The sequence below is a fragment of the Vitis vinifera genome, chromosome 1, assembly GCF_030704535.1.
Source record: "Vitis vinifera cultivar Pinot Noir 40024 chromosome 1, ASM3070453v1".
In the NCBI taxonomy this organism is placed as follows: domain Eukaryota; kingdom Viridiplantae; phylum Streptophyta; class Magnoliopsida; order Vitales; family Vitaceae; genus Vitis; species Vitis vinifera.
In genome coordinates, this window is record NC_081805.1 from 12,619,895 (window position 1) to 12,639,491 (window position 19,597).

Sequence of the window (19,597 nt, forward strand, 5' to 3'; positions counted from 1 at the left end):
TACAAATACTTCAAAATAAGAGGCTTAACATCATATGAAAGATGAGAAGAGAACAAACAGAGAAGTGTAGATGATCAAGATAGTTTATTTTATAGGAAGCCAATCTATGTTAAGAGTTGGATAATAAGATACCAACCTTCTTTTAAGTTTTTACATTGTAACTATTTTCATCAAATAGTATCATATACGTTTCGGGACATGTAATTATGCATTTCATTCCAATTAAAATTCCAATGTATTGAACTTAAATTTTGGTTATTTTGCAGTTTATCAGCACATGTTTCTTGTTTTTAAATTTTGTTTTCCCTCCGTTTATATTGGTTGTTGGACAAATAATGTCTCATTCTCATTTCATGTCGTTCTCCAAGTTTGCTGAAGAATTTCTTTACTTGCTGATTTTGAAGAACTTACTCATTTACTTTTTCCAATATTCAGGGACATTCCTCACACATATTACTTGAATGGTGCCTCATTGCACGTATTTTATGTGATGGCTACCATGTTAATTAATTTTATTAGCTCCCATACTAATGATGCATATGAAGCAAAACGAGGATTAGCTTTTTCATCCTTTTCCCTTATCCATGAGAGTGGAAGCATTGTTTTCCCACCCATATGCACTTGTTTGGTCGTCCCTATTATGGATTTCTCCAACTGTACAAGGCATTTACACTAAGTGTACAAGGCCAATGTGCTAACTGTACAAGGGTGTACAAGGCTACCTAACTTAAGGGTTTTCAAACGAATTTCGAAAAATTCTTTGCTCATTTATTTTTTCAATATTCTTTCAAACCTCCCTCCTTCCTATATTCATCCTCCTTACTTTCGAGTGACATAGTATCTTCTAAATGCCTTGATTTATGTAAGTGTTGTATGTGTGCATAATGTTTTTTGAATTATTACCATTACTTAAGTCTTGACATAATGGACATGTTGATCTATTAGTTATTGTATTTAGAATCTTGAAATTTTATCCGAATGCATTATATAACTGGATATAATTGGAAGGACCCCTTCCATATATGGTTGCATAATTGAAGTAACCCCTAGCCCTAGCCTTTATGTGAGGGCAGTGATAACTTTCGAATGGTGCCTTCCATTATCCCCTTCACCAGCCCTGTCTCAGGCCCTTCGGACATGGATTGAAGGCAAATCAAATTGAAAACTTACAAAGCGATGTCATTTCAATATGCATGATTTCTAGTTTATAATTTAACCCCATTTAATGCAAAACCACAGTCATACACTGTTGACTCCCCAAGAGGCAAGGACCTACTTGAGAGATAATGAGTCGGCCACCTCGACCGGTACACGATCGGTACACGACCGGGAAAGTGTAACCGGTCGACCGGTGACCTACCTGGACGCCCTGTCGCACACACCCTCGCCTGTAACAGCCGATCAGATGGATCAGGCGAAAGATGGAGGTTGTACTATATCATACAAAAATTTTTTGCACCCACATAATTTTTTGACATACTTAATGTTTTGATTTTGGAAACAAATAGTTAAAAAAATTGCACTTGGGCCCATTAAAATGATAATCATTAAAAGTAAACGTATAATTCACATAAGACAAAAGAAATCATATATATATATAGTCAGCTGAAATATAGAGGAAACATAGACATATATATACATAAACATAGACATATATATATATAGTCAAGTGAAATATAGAGTAAACATAGACAACAGACACAAAGATGGCAATGATTTGCATGTACTTATGCTAATCCTATATAGCTATCGCTGCTATCACGACTTAGGAGGTGGTGGTGGAAACACGGATCGGATGTAAGCCATCATGTCCTCATGCTGACTGTCCTGGCGATCAAGCCTCTGGAGGATATGCGCAAAGGTAGCCTGCTGCTGATCCATGCGATCCTCAATACTCTGAAATCTCTGCTGCATAGACTGGAATTGCTCGGTGAAGCCTGTCTGATAATGATCCATGCGATCCTCCATAGAGTGGAATCGCATATCCTTGACAATTGCTAGCTCCTCAATCCGAGCGCCCAGTGAGCTGATCTGAGCACCTAAATCAATCCAAGCCTGACTAGGTCCGTATGGAGCTTTATGAGGTGATGTTTGCGCCAGAGGTGGATCAGTGAATGATGGCTGCGAAGATGTTCCGGCTGTGTGCATTGCCTCAAATGTCATCCCCCCTGATACCGTCGACCGCAACTGGCAGCCCTCGGACTGCTGTGCAGGTATTTCAACCTCAGTCTGTGTATGCTCATAATCTCTCTGAGGGGCAACCCCACCCTCCATCTCCCCAATCTCCGCCTCCTCCTCAACGGCAGGCTGTGGTACTGGTCGCTCCACTTTCCTAATCCATGCTCCTTCAGGCCCCTTCTCAAACTTCATACGGGCCAACGATTGCTCATCATATGTGTCATAACTACTTGGGGCCTCAAAGTCCTGCTCCTTGCTCAAATCAACCCCCGCATCCTTGAATACTCGTGTCAGAAAACGGCCATAGGGGAGAACACGTGTGGAGCTCTCGCAGCATGCAAGCATGTGCATCATCATCACATATCCAACGTCAATCCGTCTCCCCCTCATAATCGAATCAATGATAAATGCCTCCAGATATGATACCTCATCTCGGTGGCCGCCTCGTGGCAAGAGAATGTATAGGATCATGTGGTGAAGGATGCGAGATCTAACTGTCAGGCTATGTGCTGATGGTTTGCCCATCCCCCGTGCATCAGCAAGGCCGCACATCCTCTGTATCGCCTCTGTAGGCTCGAAACCCGCCACAGTGGGCCAACCCTTAGACTCATATACCCTGAGTCCGACTGGAGCGATGTCTAAAATGCGGCATATGCTCTCCGGGTCAAGCTTGATCTGCACACCTCTAACGGTCGAAACAATCGGCCCTCCGTGTCCATATGTCACTCGTGAATAGAATGCCCTCACTAATGTCGGAAATATCGGCTCGGAAATAGTGACTAATGGCAGCCACCCCATACGTGCGAATAGTCCCTCAAAGTCGAAATGCTGTAGTTGGGAGAAATTAATATTTCTCCCTGGAACAACCTTCCTGTGGGAAAACTTCTGCTTGTACCTTTGATATTCCTCCATTGAAGTGAAAAGACCGGTGTCAAACCTTGCCTTTCGGCGGGCCTCCGCCTCACCGGGCTGAGATGGCTCAGCAGGGCGCTTGCCCTGTGCCCTAGAGGCAGCCGTATCTCTCCTAGGCGGCATGAGAGAGTGAAACTGAATGGGACGACGGTGGTAGAGAAATAGAGGAGCAGCTCAAAGTGATAACAAACCGAAGCAAAGGAGATTGGCGCGCTGGAACAGGTGAGAAACCGCCTTTGACGCGCGCTGATCAAGGACCCCTTCCAATACACACGGCCGACCTCCCAAATATCATTCCACACCCTTCAAAACCCACTCCGAAGCCATGAAATAGCTGCAATGCCGTTCAAAGTAGGTTTCCCACCAAGTTGAATACCCAAAACCCTTGAAGGCTGACAATGTCAAAATGCCGCACGGGGGGTATTTCAAAAGACAACCCCACGAATGCCTCGCTCGCTCCACTCGCGGTTGACCCCCTCTGTAAGTAAGAAGCCGAACAGTCGCTTTGGCTTGGAAAGTGTTAGAGTTGCTTTGACTCTTACAATTCCGAGACTCTATAACAATGATATGAAATTGAATTTTCATTTATAATTGATTTAAATTGAATACCTATGACTGCAAACATATATATATATATATATATATATATATATATATATATATAAGTGATAATTTAAATTTATAAATAAATAATTAAATAATTTAAGGAAATTTCATATTGAGATATAAAGTTTTCTTAAATTGTTGGAATAGTAGAAGATAATTACATTTTGTAAATTAAACTAGATAAAATAAAAAATTATTGGAAATTTGTTTTTATTTTTTTATTCTTTTGGGGTTGGCTTAATGTTTATTTTCTATTTTAAATCTTATTATTGAATATAATAATATTGATTTAATGGATATTTTGTTTTTATTCTTAAAAAATAACATTTACGACTCCTAAATTTTTAAAAGTAATTAACATGTTACAAACTAAATTGTAAATAACCATTTTAGGATCTTAGACTAACTTAATATTTAGTTTTTAATCAATTACAAAATATGATATATATATATATATATATATATATATATATATATATATTTTGTGTACAATTTATCTACATACCCTTTTTTTTTTCATAAAATTTCGGGATAAAATGACATATTTTGACATTTGGAGATGGTAAATTATTGATATTGTTAAAGTAAAACTTAAAGGTTTAAATCCAAATATAATTGAATAGATTTTATTATTTTAAAAAATATACATGAAATAAAATAAAAGTGTTTCATAAATTTTGCTAAATATATAAAGTCTATTTGGTAACTATTTTCAAAAACAATTACGAGAAATTACTTTTGAAAACTAATCTAAGATGTTTTGTAAAACAAGGTCAATTTAAGAACCAAAAATATTTTTAATATTTTTAAATATGATTTAAAAATAATTTGTATGTTTAATGTTTTATTTTTAAAAATAGCTAACCTTTTTTCTCTAGCTATTATATGTTTTATCAATAATTACAGACAAAACATCAATTTTTTCATAGCAAAAACAATGTCAACATATGTTCGACCGGTCGAAGACATGCGCGCTATGTGAAACGACCGGTCGACCGGCCATCTTCAACCGGTCGACCCCCGGTCGCAAGACAACATTTCATTTTCTCTCTCTCCCAGTAGCTGTGTGTGACCGGTTGAGTAATCATATCGTCCGGTCGATTGGAGGTCGATCATAGGTCGAGGTACCGGTCGAGTGCAGTTTCGACACTCTCTCTCTCCCAGTGGCTGGTTGGTACCGGTGGTCAACCGGTCGATATCCGGTCGAATACCGGTCGGAACTATTTTTTACATTCTCTCTCTCCCAGTGGCTGTATGTGACCGGTTGAGGATGGTGGCTTCCCGGTCGTGTGTACACCATTGACCGGTCGTTACCCGGTCGAATACTTGTCGAGGGTTTAGTAACCGGTCGACCGGATTTGTTTCCCCAGTCGTAAACCCAGTCGATACCCGACCGCGACAACTGTTATCTTCTTTTTTTTCAAAATGTTTTGTATGAAATTTTTCTTGCTGACGTAGTACCCCTCATACAGTGTGTCCTCCAAATGCAAGTTATCAAAGTGAAAATACTTATGTAAGATAGATGGATAATTTGTTTTTTATTTGTCAAATAGATAAGCCATAATATTCGCAATACATTGTCATGTGTATGTACTTTTTCCTGTATAATGTACAATCAGCTTTAAAAATCCTCGTCACATCCTATTGAAAAGTGTATCTCAAACTGCCATGAATCGATGCCGATGCGCATTATGTGATGAAAGCAATAATCTGCCCAGTAGCTTCAATCTATACTTCTTCATCTTGGCCTGCACTCATTCATGTTTAAAAGACATATAAGGAAAGGTTAAATAAGTTGCCTATGCTATGCAATTTTTATATAAATGATGGCATAGTGAAAGCCTATATGTACATACCACATCGATCGATTTGGAGAGTCCCCCATTGGACCAGTTGTCCATGAATTTCATAATAAAAACGCCGCAGTCATTGCTAACAGAAAGAGTAATGTGTAAGAACTTAAAAAGCGTGAAATGGGGAGTATAAAATTTGGAAAATGCTATGAAATCAAATTAAACTTAATTGTGGTAAACACTAACTCATTTGGTTGGCATGGTACGTCTGGCATGACAAAACTGTACATGTTCAAGTCTACAGCAACCATTTCTTTCTTGTCGGCAACAAGCATTAGAACAACTTTGGCCTTAAAGAAGCAAAGTAATTGACATTCAAACTTACAGTATGTTGTACAATGCAACTAATATTAGGGGAGTGGAAGGAACCTTACCAATTTTTGTTGTATTCCAGTCATACAACTCCTTTTTCGTCCAGGCCGAGAATCCAGGAGCTGGATTCGCTTATTATGCAAGTCATAGACATAAAGTGTCCAATGGTTTTTAAAAAGGACCGGTAAGTAGACCTTCATGATGCCACATACAATGGATTAGCAAATATAATGGGTCAAGGAGATCAGATGATGCCACATAAAACATTGGAATGCAAGTCTGACCTGAGTAACATGCTGATACGAACCATCAAAGGCATACATATATGGATCAAAACGCGCAACAATTGCATCGTGCGTCAAATATTTTGCATTGGAACGAATCACCATGTCCTGTATATCAAATGAACGTAGTTAATGCATGGAAACATGTGCAAACGTGTGGACATGTTATCATAACAAGGGAAATTCAGATGTAGGGGCCATTAAAAGCATTCGTTACAGCTATGTATGGGGAGAGAAATAGTTTTGTCCTTGATTCATCATCGAATTGCAACATTCGGCAAAATGCATCCACGACCTAAAAGAAGAAATGATTAAAATGTAATCGATATTCAGATTGACTAATGAGATGTTACATCACATTAAAATTAAAAATAATGCAAACTAGTGGAAAAATTGAAATATTAACATCATTGCCAATCCAAGAGTCTCCCTGGAAAGACGCGAGGTTGCCTCTGGTTAAACTTGTGTCGTGCATGGAAACAAACTCTTCGCTGCCAACAAAACCATATATGTTAGGGTAATACGATTTGTTGCATGTGGAAACACTTGAAATTGGAGTAGTATATGATATAACATGCCTGGGGTCCAACTCCCCATCAAATACAGTTGCAGCTGCCGCTTTTAGGTCCATCTTTATGGCAGAATGTCGCGTTTGTGCCTGCGCTATGAATGGTGACAATACACTGGGAGCCATCCGACGGACTCTCCGTTGCCTCCCAATGCTATGGGATCGGGCCACAGTCATAGAACGCAAAGGTAAGGGGTCAAGGACGACAACTTCGTCATCAGCTGTTTGTTTGGAGTATCAACAGATTAGTTAACTGAACCCCAATACAATTTGACATATTTTCTACCACTAATGCAGTAATGAATGTGGCCAAAATGTTACCAATAATAGGTGGATGGCGAATAGGAGTGTCCGGTACTTGTTCGGTGGAATGGGTTGGCATGTCATATCGGGCAGCGGATGAATCAGGCTCGGCATCAGGAAACTCATCCGCTGCATAGCCCGAGTGAGCAGCAGTAGGTGAATGTACACTTCTTTTTCTTCGACCATCCAATCTTTGGATCAGACCACGCATGATGCCAAGCTGGTGCTGAATGCCTTTTTGATAAGAATTTATTTGGCGTTCAGCTGCGTAGTACTTATCCAAGATTTCCTGTCACATGAGAACGAATTGGCATAGGCAAATTTAATTTCAAACTACTTAAAAGAAAATTGGTTAGAAGTTATTAACAATATAGCGATGATAACCAAATTGTTATGTGATTCAGATGGACTCAATGCATAAAGTAACAAGTAGTTTTAGCATACATTACTACTTGTCGGTCCACTGTCATCCTCGACATGTGTACGGGGCGGTGACGATTCAGCAAACGCCTGCATTATGAGAACATCAGGCATGTTAAGAACATAGAAACATTGGAGGTATTCACATTGCATGTAAATCAATATATAACAAACTTCATGCCGAATCAATGACTACCTCGCCATGTCCAAAACTCCCAAACTCACTTATCTCAGCAGATAAGCGCTCCTTTATCAACTCATCTGACCATGCTGAGAGTAGGGGCGCTGTCATCGGAACATGAACGGAAGGAATTTTGAATTTCATTACGTAATGGAGCTGCACAATGGAAATAAAGATATGTATAATTCTTACTTGTTGGTACTGATGTTAAAAAAGTCAAAGTTACCAATTAATGAATGTTAAAGCAGGCCAATACCTGGAGGAAAATAATGCAACCATGAACCCAGACGCTGTTCCCTTGCTTAAATCGTCTTATACCCTCCACAAGCTGGTCAACAACAAATTGGCCCCAATTAACATCATTTCTGAAACCATCTTCATGGATGGTATGCCACAAGTTTCGGCATCCATCAATCCTTGAGGTGGGGGCTAATAGCGTCGCACAAGCGTAGTAAATGAAGCATCTACGGAACTCCTCCCCAATTGGTAAGTTGAGGAGTCTCTCCTCACATGTGTTGAGGGTACCGAATGGATGATCAGACGGGGTAGTAGCAATATCTAGAATCCGGCCAGTCGTCGGGAGGCCAAAGACAAGGCCGACATCAGCAGCTGTCAGATCATACCTTATGTGGGATGTAATCTCAATGCGTTTGTACCCAACATTAAAATGGGCAATCAGCCATGTACAGAGATTATGCCGGATCTCCTTGCAATTTAAGTGAAGAAGACCTCCAAATTGAAGGTCTCGAACCACGTCCAATTTCTCAGGAGGGAGCCTGTTGCATAGTTTTAGAAACCGAGAAGATGAACAACGTGTGTATAATCTGGTGGACTGCATTGAAATGGTTGGAGGTCATTAGTAGTTTACAAATGAATTTTATATATGAAAAAATTAACATCAATAGGAATACGTAAGCGTTGTGAATAAAGCAATAAAATTGAATGAACAAACAAACATATTCATGTGGGATCATAATTTACGATTGGATGTTTATGTTATTCAATCTTTAACATCAAAAACAACTATAGGTCGTAAGTTGGGAAAAATATGAAGTATCCGAAATAACTTATCAATATTTAAAAAGAAGAAAGAATGCATCACCTCCGTAGTGGCCATAGAAGAATGAAATGATTGTTGTAAGATTCAACCTTGGAAGAACGGGCACCTGGAAATGCATGTTATAGCAGTTAATGATGACGTGGAGGAACTAATAATAAAGGGAAAGGTCAATTGACTATTTGGACAATTAATCTTTTTGATTAATTTGGTAATGGTGTTCCATAATCATAGTTGTAAGGGAAAAATAAATGAAATACATAACAATATGACATTTTACGAAAACGCGTAGAGTTTGGAAGGAAACACGTGTATGATCGATTATCCAACCAGCAACCAGATAAATTACTAGATAATAACCATATGGACAACGTGTGTAACAAGTATATCTAATTGAGGACAAATTGAAAGACAATTTTTATGACGTCTTAGAAATTGATGGCACATTAAAATAGGTGCAAGCAGAAGATAATGTGATAAGAGGACTAATTCACAACTTGGAAATAAATAAAGGGGTAGTCTCGCTTTATTGAAAAAATAAATTTTGTCACCCCAATACGTAAAATAATGTAACAGAAATTGTCATCCTTAATGAGGCTCCAAATAATAAATGCTCGATAATGTAGAGACAGAGATGAAATTAAATAACAACTAAAAAGAAACCACATTCAAAGTGCACTTTCAATTAAGTTGGTTATTGAAAGCAACTCTAAATAAGAAAAATTCCAAAATAGTGCATCGTGCCTATAAATAGGGCAATACAGAACAACGAGAGTCAACAACCCCATACCATATACCATACAACAGCATGTATGGAATGATACAAAATGAGGAAATTGTACAACCAAATAAAATGCAAATGTCACGGCAATGGATTATTACATTTAGAGCGGTTGTGACCTATTCCATTGCATCGAGAGCAATGAATTGCTCTCTTATGACAAAACTGTGATTCAATGCGCAATCGTCGGGGTCTTCCTGGAGGGCGTCTCACATGAGGGGGTTGGCAAGCAGGAAAGGAGTTGCCCGCGCAATCTATAACATATCCTCGATCGTCACAAAGTTTCGGCATATTGTGTGTTGGTAATGGTTGAAACTGACCCGAGTAAATCAAATCTTGCATGGAGACATGAAAACATGGGTCAATATAGTCATACACGTCGTGTCTCAGTGTGCGGATGACAGCACATACGTGTGCACATGGCAAACCGGACATTTGCCATGTCATGCAAGTACACGTCCGTTGATTCATATCGACAACCAAATAAACTTCTCCAGTAAACACCTTAAACGTCCCTCCCAAATAGGGTAGCACACTAATCGGACCAGACCTCATGATATTTGACATTAACTTCTCTTCAGTTTTCGGTCCAACCACGCTCTTCCACTTTTGTGTATCACGCATATGGCTGTCCAACATGGCTACAAGTTTATCCATGTGCATTAACAATAAAGTATAAATTGTTTGGTGACGCTCTTCTCTTAACCACGCATTGAACGCCTCTGCAATGTTAGTTGTCATTTTGTCCCAGCGCTTTTTAAGAAACTTTGACATTGCCCAATGTTCGGGATTGTTTTCCGCAACCCATTTTGCTAGGTTCTCATTGAAGCGCACAAGTTTTTCAAATGCCTCATTGTAGTCTATTTCCAACCTAGCATACGCAATGCTGTCCAAAAGTAGCAAAGCATCTTCTTTTCCTTTCTTTCCTCGAATCGTTTGCTTATTGAAGAAGCTAGAAAAGTTTTCCTTCACATGTCGATAACAATACGCATGATTTCCTGTCCCAAACAACTCGGAAACACTACGCAAGATTCCCTGATGTCTATCTGATATAATAACAACTTCTTTACCATCTAATACCCCCTTTAATTTATCCAAAAACCAATACCAGTCCTCATAATTTTCTGAACTTACCACACCAAGGGCCAGAGGGAACATTCCATCATCTGCATCATATGCAATGGCAGACAAAAGAGCTCCCTTATATGGACCGCTTAGGTGGCACGAATCAATAGCCAATACAGGTCGACACCCCATGATGAACCCTTGAATTGAAAATGCATGGGCAATGAACAATTGCATGAAGTGACCTTCTTGGGAAGTGTACTCCGCAATTGTGCCCGGGTTTATTTCTCTTAGCCTATGGCATAACCAAGGGAGAAACGTGTAAGAGTCGCGTGGTACTCCATATATGCGCTCTTTTGCCTTCTCTTTAAGGTGCCATGCTTGGTTATATGTCAATTGAACCCCATGATCACGTTCAAAATCCTTACAGATTTGACGAGGAAGATAGTCTGGAGTGGTTCTAAACACATCTTCAACAACAACCGCACCTCTCTTTGAAGAAACCTTCACCTTAGATGAACACTCATCCTGAGCTATATGATTATGATTCACTTGGTAAGTATGAACTCGCAAGATGACATTTCCCTCGACAGCGTGAGCTGTTATCTTCCAAGGACAACCATCAACCGAACACTTGACAGACATATGCGTAGGGGAATTTTTCGTGTACTTGTATTCAAACCTTCCACCTAATGACATCTGGTAAATTGCATTGCGAAACTCCTCGGCATTTTTAAATGTATGTCCCGACCCTAATATTGCCTCACGAAAACGAATCGATTCCAAAGGGATGTACTCAGTATCTGCAGCACGCGACGCAAAACCTCTTGATAGCATCATAGTGTTACGAATTGGATCGCATGATGCATTAGAGGACGGGAACGTGATAGGTGGATCTCTGCATTGACATATATTAACATAATTAGACTACGTGATGTGTAAAATTGATATTCACAATTTTTTAAATAAACATTGATGTTAAAGTCCATTACCGAAATGCCAACTGTGAATTCGGGATATTTGCTTCAATGGCTTCCACAGAGGGTAAGTCTACTAGGTATACATTTGCAAAGTCATCACTATGGGAAACCACGTTATCCAAATCATCCTCATCTTCTAAATCTTGGATGACTCTGGGATTGAACTTCAACGTGTAGTGCATCTTCATCACGTCAAGGGAAATGTCAAATTTCTCCATGATTTTTTTGGTGAAATCTTCAAATGCCATTCCTTTATATATGTGAATACCTTTGCTTCTTCCACCCAAGTATTCCCATTGCCCATCATTTTTTTGGACAAGTTTGCCACCCACAAAAATGTAACAATATATCCTATTAGTTGCGTCCATTAACCTATACAAACATAGCACAAATATCATATTATAGATCAAACAATTATGCATATTATAGAAAATGGCCTTCATATTTTCTCTCATTTGGCCTTTTGCTTTCAAGTTCAGACTATTACTAGTCGTCATGTCCAGATTATCACGCATCATTTATGCATATACTTTTCCAAATGTTACTTCACTTATTCTATTTTTCACTGGTTGGTCGACTCTTCCTCTGTTTTTTGCAGATTGCTATGACCCTCTAGATCCCAATAGGAACATCACAATTACTTTTCAGACTTATAAATGGACACATCATGCCAATGTCATTAGTGTTTTGGCTCATACTCAATAGACAACTTCAAATTTAACTTAATTTCAATTTGCTTCAATTGTATGCTGAAAATAATATTGCATTTGCTGCATTTGATATTTAGCAATTGTGAATAGTAAACATGGAAAGAGGTATTTGGCCACTACAATGATTGTTGGAAACCATTCTGGATTTCAACGAGAAATCCCTTAATTGGTTTCTTATGTATTGACTCCCTTAATATTGGATTTCAAAAATAGAATTAAGACTCATTAAACTGCCTTTGAACTGATCTGTTTCTTTATTTCGCATTTATATTCATGTTAGCTACAGATTTCATGAAGTTCGAAATGATAATCTATCTACACATACTAGGTATCCCACAATATCTCATACTAGAGGGTTCAAAGAACTTGGGTTTTTTTCGAAAATAGGTAACAGGCGAACTAGCGAACTCAACTAGATTGCCGCACGAGGAAGTAAATATAATGCTCAATGATATAATTTGAACGAAAGGACAAAAAATATGTTTGCAAAAGAGAATCTATTTGCATTTACTTATGATATATTAGAATAAAATTGCACCTATCAAACTAACTTTTCAATTCAATATGCAATGCTAAACCAAACAAACATAACTGAACCAAGTAAAATGCATGGAAAATCAAAATATATTTTTATGTCATCTTCAGCATCACAATTATCATGAATGGCAATCGAGGGTTCTCATATTCATGGACAAACAAGTGAATCATGGTGACATCACAGTTTAATAAAAAGAAGTGATTTTTCCATGTCAAGGCTATCAATCATGTAAATCGAACACAAACATAATTATCTAAATAATAACTTTTTTCATACCACAACATGCATATGCAATTAGCCCATGCGGATCCTCACTATTTCAAACTGTGAGCCATGTCTTAAAAAGACCATAACCCACGCCATGTCTTAGAGCCAGTTACGGGGTTTAAGCTTTAAGCTTAAAATAAAATACTACTTTACCTGATGGTCAGAGAAGCTCCCTCCTCAATGCTCAGCACGGGACGACACCCACGGTGGGGATTAATGGCACACTGAAATCGCCAGATAAATTTGGGCAATGTATTTGGGCTGAAATGAATTGGTCGGGATAGCCGAAATGAAGCATAAACTGAAATTGTTGAACCTACTAACCTCAACTCTCAACTACTTCGCCACGGAACCCAAATCCGGTGGTGATCGTCGACAACAATGGATTCACAGAGGTGAAAAACTCCACCGTCTACACCTAAAATCGGATGGCCGGGAAACTCCACATGAAGATAGGATTAGGGCATTCTTTGGGCGGAAACGAGGGAACACTCAGGAATGTGAAAACGCCTCTCAATTTTGGGGAAAACGAACTGGAAATCCAACGTCGATTTTGTTTTTAATCGGATGGTCGGCAAACTCCAGATGAAGAGAGGATTAGGGCATTCTTTGGGCGGGAACCAGGCAAACACTCAGGAATGTGAAAACGCCTATCCAACGTGGATTTTGTTTTTTTTTTTTCATTAGCCAGCCAAAGGGCATTTTCGGCATATTATAAATTGTATAGCCTTCTTATCAATTTTGAGACTTTGACTGGGTGTTGGGCTTAATTTTGTTACATAGATGGACCATTTGTTAATTTTTGGGCCCAGCTGGGCCCAAAACACAATTCTCCCTAGTGAATATGACATTTTATGAATTACATAACTAATTATTTCTACAAGCAAATTAGGACAGTAATGAGAGCCAGGTTTGTTTTATGTGAAGGTATGAAATATTAAAAATATAATTTACTTAATAATTATCTTAGAATAATTTAACATACACATGGTTTATTATTATGACATGACCTCTATGTAGTAACTCCATTATCAGCCCAAATACTAGACAAAAATCTTATGTTAAATCATATAAAGAAATCATGCATAACATTTTATAGAATGCGGACAAACCTGAATCCATTGTGGGTGTTGAAAAAGTATGGTTCTTCTAAGGCGATAGAGGGAAAACCATCTTTCTATATTATCTCTAGTGATGGGAGGCAGGAGAACGAACGTTCTGTCTTTTCAAAAATCGAATCGATATCAAACTTGATGAATTCCTTAAATATTAATTTCCTCTATGCCTTAGGGGGGACCATACCCTTTAAGATGTTGGGCCACATGTGTCTTAGACCTATCATATAAGATACATGTGATATTGGACTCTTCATATAAGGTGACACATACTTAATGAACACAAATTGAATATGTACAAATAGCTTAATCATAAACTATGGTTAATATGTGTAAGTCCATAGTTATTCTAACACTCTATAATATTTTGATAACATAGGAAATAAATTAAATTTTAGATTTTATATCTATTTATAATTTAATTTAATGATTTAATTATAAACTAATTTTTATCTTTATATATGATATTTATAATTAAAAATTATTTTAATTTATCATACCTCATGGACAAAAGCTTAATCTAAAATTTAATAAAATATTTTATGGTCCAATTCTAAGAATATTTTATCACCAAAAATAATTTGGCCTTTTCATAATTTTTCACAGTTTTTTAAGGCTTAATATTATTCTACATCCCAATCTCAAATACTAAGAAAAATGGAAATTGGCAAGTTGGCTACTTAACCATGAATTCTCCATTTGCGTTACATCTATTTAATGCTCTTTTAACAATCCCACTATCACATTATTTAATACATACCACACATTCTAGTACACGTAATTGTCATAGTAGACTAGTTTTTAAAACATAAGGCTTTTATTTATTTTTTTTATAGTGTTTTAAATAATAACTAAAACTATTTCATTTTTAATTTCTTAAATATAATTTTATTATTTTTGAAAACATGTTGTGGACTTGTATTTTTCATGTCTGTTCCCATTTAATGACTAGACTCGTTTTTTATTATTAAAAAAAAGGAATTTTGAAAAAGTTGAAGTTATTACTTATTTTTGTTTATTTTTTAAAATTAAAACAAAATAAGAAAAAAATCTTAAGAGTCACTCTTTTTTTAAAAGAAAAACATATATACAAAAATAGAGTTCAAATCTGAGGGTCAAGTTACTTATTGGGAAAAGTAACACCTTTTTAAGTCCTAAAAAGGGTTTTACTAAACAAGTAAACATAACTAAAATAATTGATTAATAGACCAATGGATATCAAGAAATAACAACAAGAATATACAACAAAACAATGGTGATGTAAAACTATATATAAAGAACACTCGAAGCAAGACATGCATATGAAACAAATAAATCAAGAAATGGAGGAAACGTATCTCAATAAGTGCCCAAAATGAGGCAATGTGCTTACATAGAAAAGAAGGTTAGCCTATAAACCAGATAAGAGACATAAACTCAAAATAAGAGCATCTCAACATATATAAGATATATACAATCAAAACTAAGAATCATGGATCAAAGTAAGCTAAGATACACTAATCATGCATAGGGTTTAGAATGGCAACAAACATGCAATCATAAAATAAATTCAAATAAAATATGTAAACGAGAAATATGATACATAGAAAATCCAAGTTATAGGTTCGTTGTAAATGGATGACTTGTTCAAAGTAGGTTCGTGGGTCTAGGCAACCCATTAGAGGTTGTAATGCACTATCTCCTAATTTAAGGGATGATTGGCCTTAATTATCTTGATGAGTTTTCCATGATGAGTGCACTAATGTATATGATTACGCATTGGACAAGACCTATAGTGAGTCATGACTTAAGATTATCAAATAGTCATGACCTCACAAAGTTGTTTTATTATGTTATCTCTTGACCTTGAGAGAATATAGAATTTGTGCTAAAGTTATTAGTGACTTTAACCTATGGGTGAGATCATAAATTATTCATATATTCCCTATAAATTAGCTCACTTTTGATGGAAGCCGATAGCAATAAGTATTCTTAATAGAGGTACCATGATATCTCATAGGATTGAGTCAGAGTGTCCCTTAAGGTGATCCTAAGGAGGTGTGTTCACGGAAACTATAGTCATAATAGTTCCTTAAGTGGAACTTGACATAGGCTCTTAGAGAGCTAAGATATGTTAGTTGGACACATAATATAAGGATCTGTAACTCAAGGATAGTAAAGATAATCTTAAAAGGTTGATAACTTTCACTTTGTTAGGCTTGGGCACTAGTCTATAAGGAAACTAAATGTAATGGACAACAAGTCATAGACCTAAGCACATAGTGTTTCATTGTTATTTATATAGGATACTGAAGCTCAATTAAATCTCTATAGTAAGATGTTGAATCAACTTTAAAATTGGATTTTGAGGGAACCAATACTCTTATGGGTCTTAGTGGTCCTCACTAAGAGCTTATATACCTTGTTGGCACATGTTATGAGGTTTGAATTGACTATAGGTTCATTTTTGTGTATAAGGGCGTTTTGGTAATTACATAAGGTTGCAAATAGTTAAGTGAGCAAGGTCTTTGGATTGGGTCAATTAATTCATTAGTAGGCCCTATTGGATTAATTAATCCATTAGGACCCAATTTAGGCTAGATTAAGTGACCTAAGCCCATGTGGGCTTAAGTCACTTACCCGAATTAAGAACCTTATAAATATCTCCTAGATGTTTATGGTTTCCATCACTTTTGTCTTGAACCATCTAGAGAGAAGAGAGAGCTATAGCCTCCACCCTTCCAAACTCCCTATCGTTTGTGTGCTAAGGAATGAGTTTAGTTATCAGGTGAAAAATCATGGGTCTACGAGACTTTGGATGATATCGATTTGATTCTTCAACACTTGGATTTAAGGTTTTAGAACATTCAAACCTAAAAAGTTAGTACTTTAACCATAAAGATAAATTTTAATTTTTTTGTTTTTTTGTTTTTGTAAAAGTTGGTATTGCTTTCTTTACTTAGATTTAAAATGTCAACAATTGATATCATAACTTATTATTATAAATATGCTTAGATCTTTATTTAGAGTGTGCTAACCTTTTTTTTGTAGCCTTGATAGTATCCCATGACCAAGGGATGCATGTATGTTTCTTTTTTATTATTACATGTGTTGATTGAATGAGATAATTATTTTCTTTCTTTGTTTCTTCATAGATTTGGTTGTAAGGTCCATTAAAGGAGCATAAGTTTTCGATTTTTCTTGTAAAGTTTTAATTTTTTTTCTTCATAGATTGGGATGTAAGCTCCATTATAGGAGCATAAGATTTATTTTTATGATGTAAAGTCATGTTTTTTATCATCTATGGAAGGCTATAAGAGAAGAATTTCTCAATAATGTCAATAAAGATTCAACCATTATTGAGGCATCATGTATGAAGAATCAAGGAGTTTAATAATTCCAGAAGAAATGATGAATATTTCCTTTGAATGAATTAAAAAAAATGCAGAAGAAGATTCTTGAAAGTTTTTTTTTTTTTAGTTCCATGGTACCACAACAACATTCACTTTGACCCAAAATCGGGACTATCTTCTATGAGTTTCTTGGGGCACGCCGCATATAGTTTTGAAGCTTAGGAAGTTAGGAATCCAATAGTTTAAATTGTTCTCATTTCGGAGTTGAAACAAGGGAGATATGACCATTTGAAGCAAGACTGCCCAAAAGGTATGTTGTTAGGGATTGCATATGGGTTAAATTTCTTTTGGTTGTCTGTGCTCATTTTTTAAGCTACTTGTTAGGCTTAAAAGTTGTTGTATGGAAAGATTGCCATAACAATCCAACAAAAACCTTTAGAACAGTCTTGCTTCAAATATTTCAAAAACCTAACAAGTAGCTTAAAATCCAAAATTAACAACTTTGAAAGTACTTTTCATCACATGCAATATCACATGCAAGTTTTGATATCAAATATTGGTGTTAAGTTATGGCAATTTGAAGACTAGTGACTTTTGTTTACAATTGGAAAGTTGTGAAAAATAGCCCTTGTCCATGGGAACTCTTTTTGAAATATTTCCTTATTATTCGTATTGTTATATTGCATGTGATGAAAAGTACTTTCAAAGTTGTTAATTTTGGATTTTATTATGGAAAATAAATTTTCATGAAAATGTTATTTCCAAATTAAAGTTTTATTCAAAATTGGAATAGTGCTACTATTAAGGACTTTTTTTTTTTTTTTTTATATATATGGAAAGATTTTTTAAATTTGTAAGAGAATCTAGTTTCATTTTCTCAAAAATCCCTAGAAGATCACTTTTTAAAAATTGCCAATCTTGAGATCTTCAAAGACTTAAGTTTTTATATGAAAGGAAGATTCTCTTATTTTAAAATATTTATAAAATTGGATATTGCTTATAAGTGCTAGTATTTCATTTTAGTAAATAAATAAAGTTTTTGGAAATTCTTATGATGGATAATTTATTTGAAGAAAGTCACCAAAATATTGAAAGTTTTTTTTTAAAAAATAATATGAAACTTTTAGTAATTTGATGGATATAAATTGTCTTCAAAATTATATTTCAAACCATGTTATTTACTTAATTTTGGAATAGTGCAAATTAAGAAAATAAAACTTGTAAAAATAAATTAGAGAGTAAAATTTCATTTTCTAATTTAAAAAAAAAAGATTTTAAACTATTTTCTTTAAAATTATTTTGATGAGAATCCTTATAAATAAAAGTTTACATTTTGGATAAAGTGCTCTCAAGAGTTTTTATTTTTTAGTTTTTAAAAACTTTCTTATTACACTAATCCTTAATTTGGAGAGTAAATAATTTTTTGGAAAATTTTAAGATAGATAATTTATCATTAAGGGAATTACTAAAATTTTTTTTTTTTAGTAATTTTAATGGAATAGATTATTGTAAAAATTAGATTCTATAATTAAAAATATTTATTAAATTGGAAAGGTGTAGGAATAAGGAAAATAATATTATAAGGAATTTTGAATATGAAAGCTAAAGTTAATTTCTAAATTTATTCTTAAGGATTTAAAATATTCTTCTTAACCTTATTTTTGAGAATTAAATCTTTCTTAATTGGATAAAGTCCTTTTAAGTTTTCAAAGTTTTATAAATTGGAAGTTTCCTTATTGCACTAGAGTTTCCAATTTGGATAATAAATATCTTATAAAATTTTTTATTAGAAATAATTTATTATTAAAAGTTATTACCAAAAGGATATTTAGCAATTTGATGGAAATAAATTTCTTTGAAAACATTTCCTATACAAAATATTTATTAATTAGAATTGTATGAAGAAGTAGAATTTTAATGAAAATGAATTTTAATATTTGAGAGTGGACATTTTATAAAAATTCATTTTTGGATAAAATACTCTTACGGAAATTTAAATTTTTTTATATGGGCATTCTCCTATTACACTAGGTTTCCAATTAAGGAATAAATATTTTTGGAAATTCTTAAAGAAGATAATTTATTTAGCAAGATAATTACTAATGTTTTAAAAGTCTCTTTTACAAAATATTAAG

General features: G+C 35.4%; 1 protein-coding gene across 1 annotated transcript; it reads right to left on the reverse strand.

Annotated features, from left to right (window-relative positions):
• Positions 1-5,255: 5,255 nt before the first annotated feature.
• LOC104880833 (uncharacterized) lies at positions 5,256-6,633 on the reverse strand. Its single transcript, XM_019223472.2, has 7 exons — positions 6,552-6,633; positions 6,363-6,440; positions 6,146-6,253; positions 5,924-6,055; positions 5,736-5,839; positions 5,553-5,628; positions 5,256-5,444 (listed from the first exon to the last, which is right to left on the reverse strand). Exons 1-7 carry the CDS (start codon positions 6,618-6,620, stop codon positions 5,355-5,357), a joined length of 657 nt encoding a protein of 218 aa, XP_019079017.2. The 5' UTR covers positions 6,621-6,633; the 3' UTR covers positions 5,256-5,354.
• Positions 6,634-19,597: the final 12,964 nt, after the last annotated feature.

Coding starts and splice junctions, on each gene's coding strand:
- LOC104880833 (XM_019223472.2), bottom strand. CDS start 6,620: ATGCACGACACAAGTTTAACCAGAGGCAACCTCGCGTCTTTCCAGGGA. Junction 5,840..5,923: donor CTGGAATACAACAAAAATTG/GTAAGGTTCCTT, acceptor TGCTTCTTTAAG/GCCAAAGTTGTTCTAATGCT. Junction 5,629..5,735: donor GTACCATGCCAACCAAATGA/GTTAGTGTTTAC, acceptor TCTTTCTGTTAG/CAATGACTGCGGCGTTTTTA.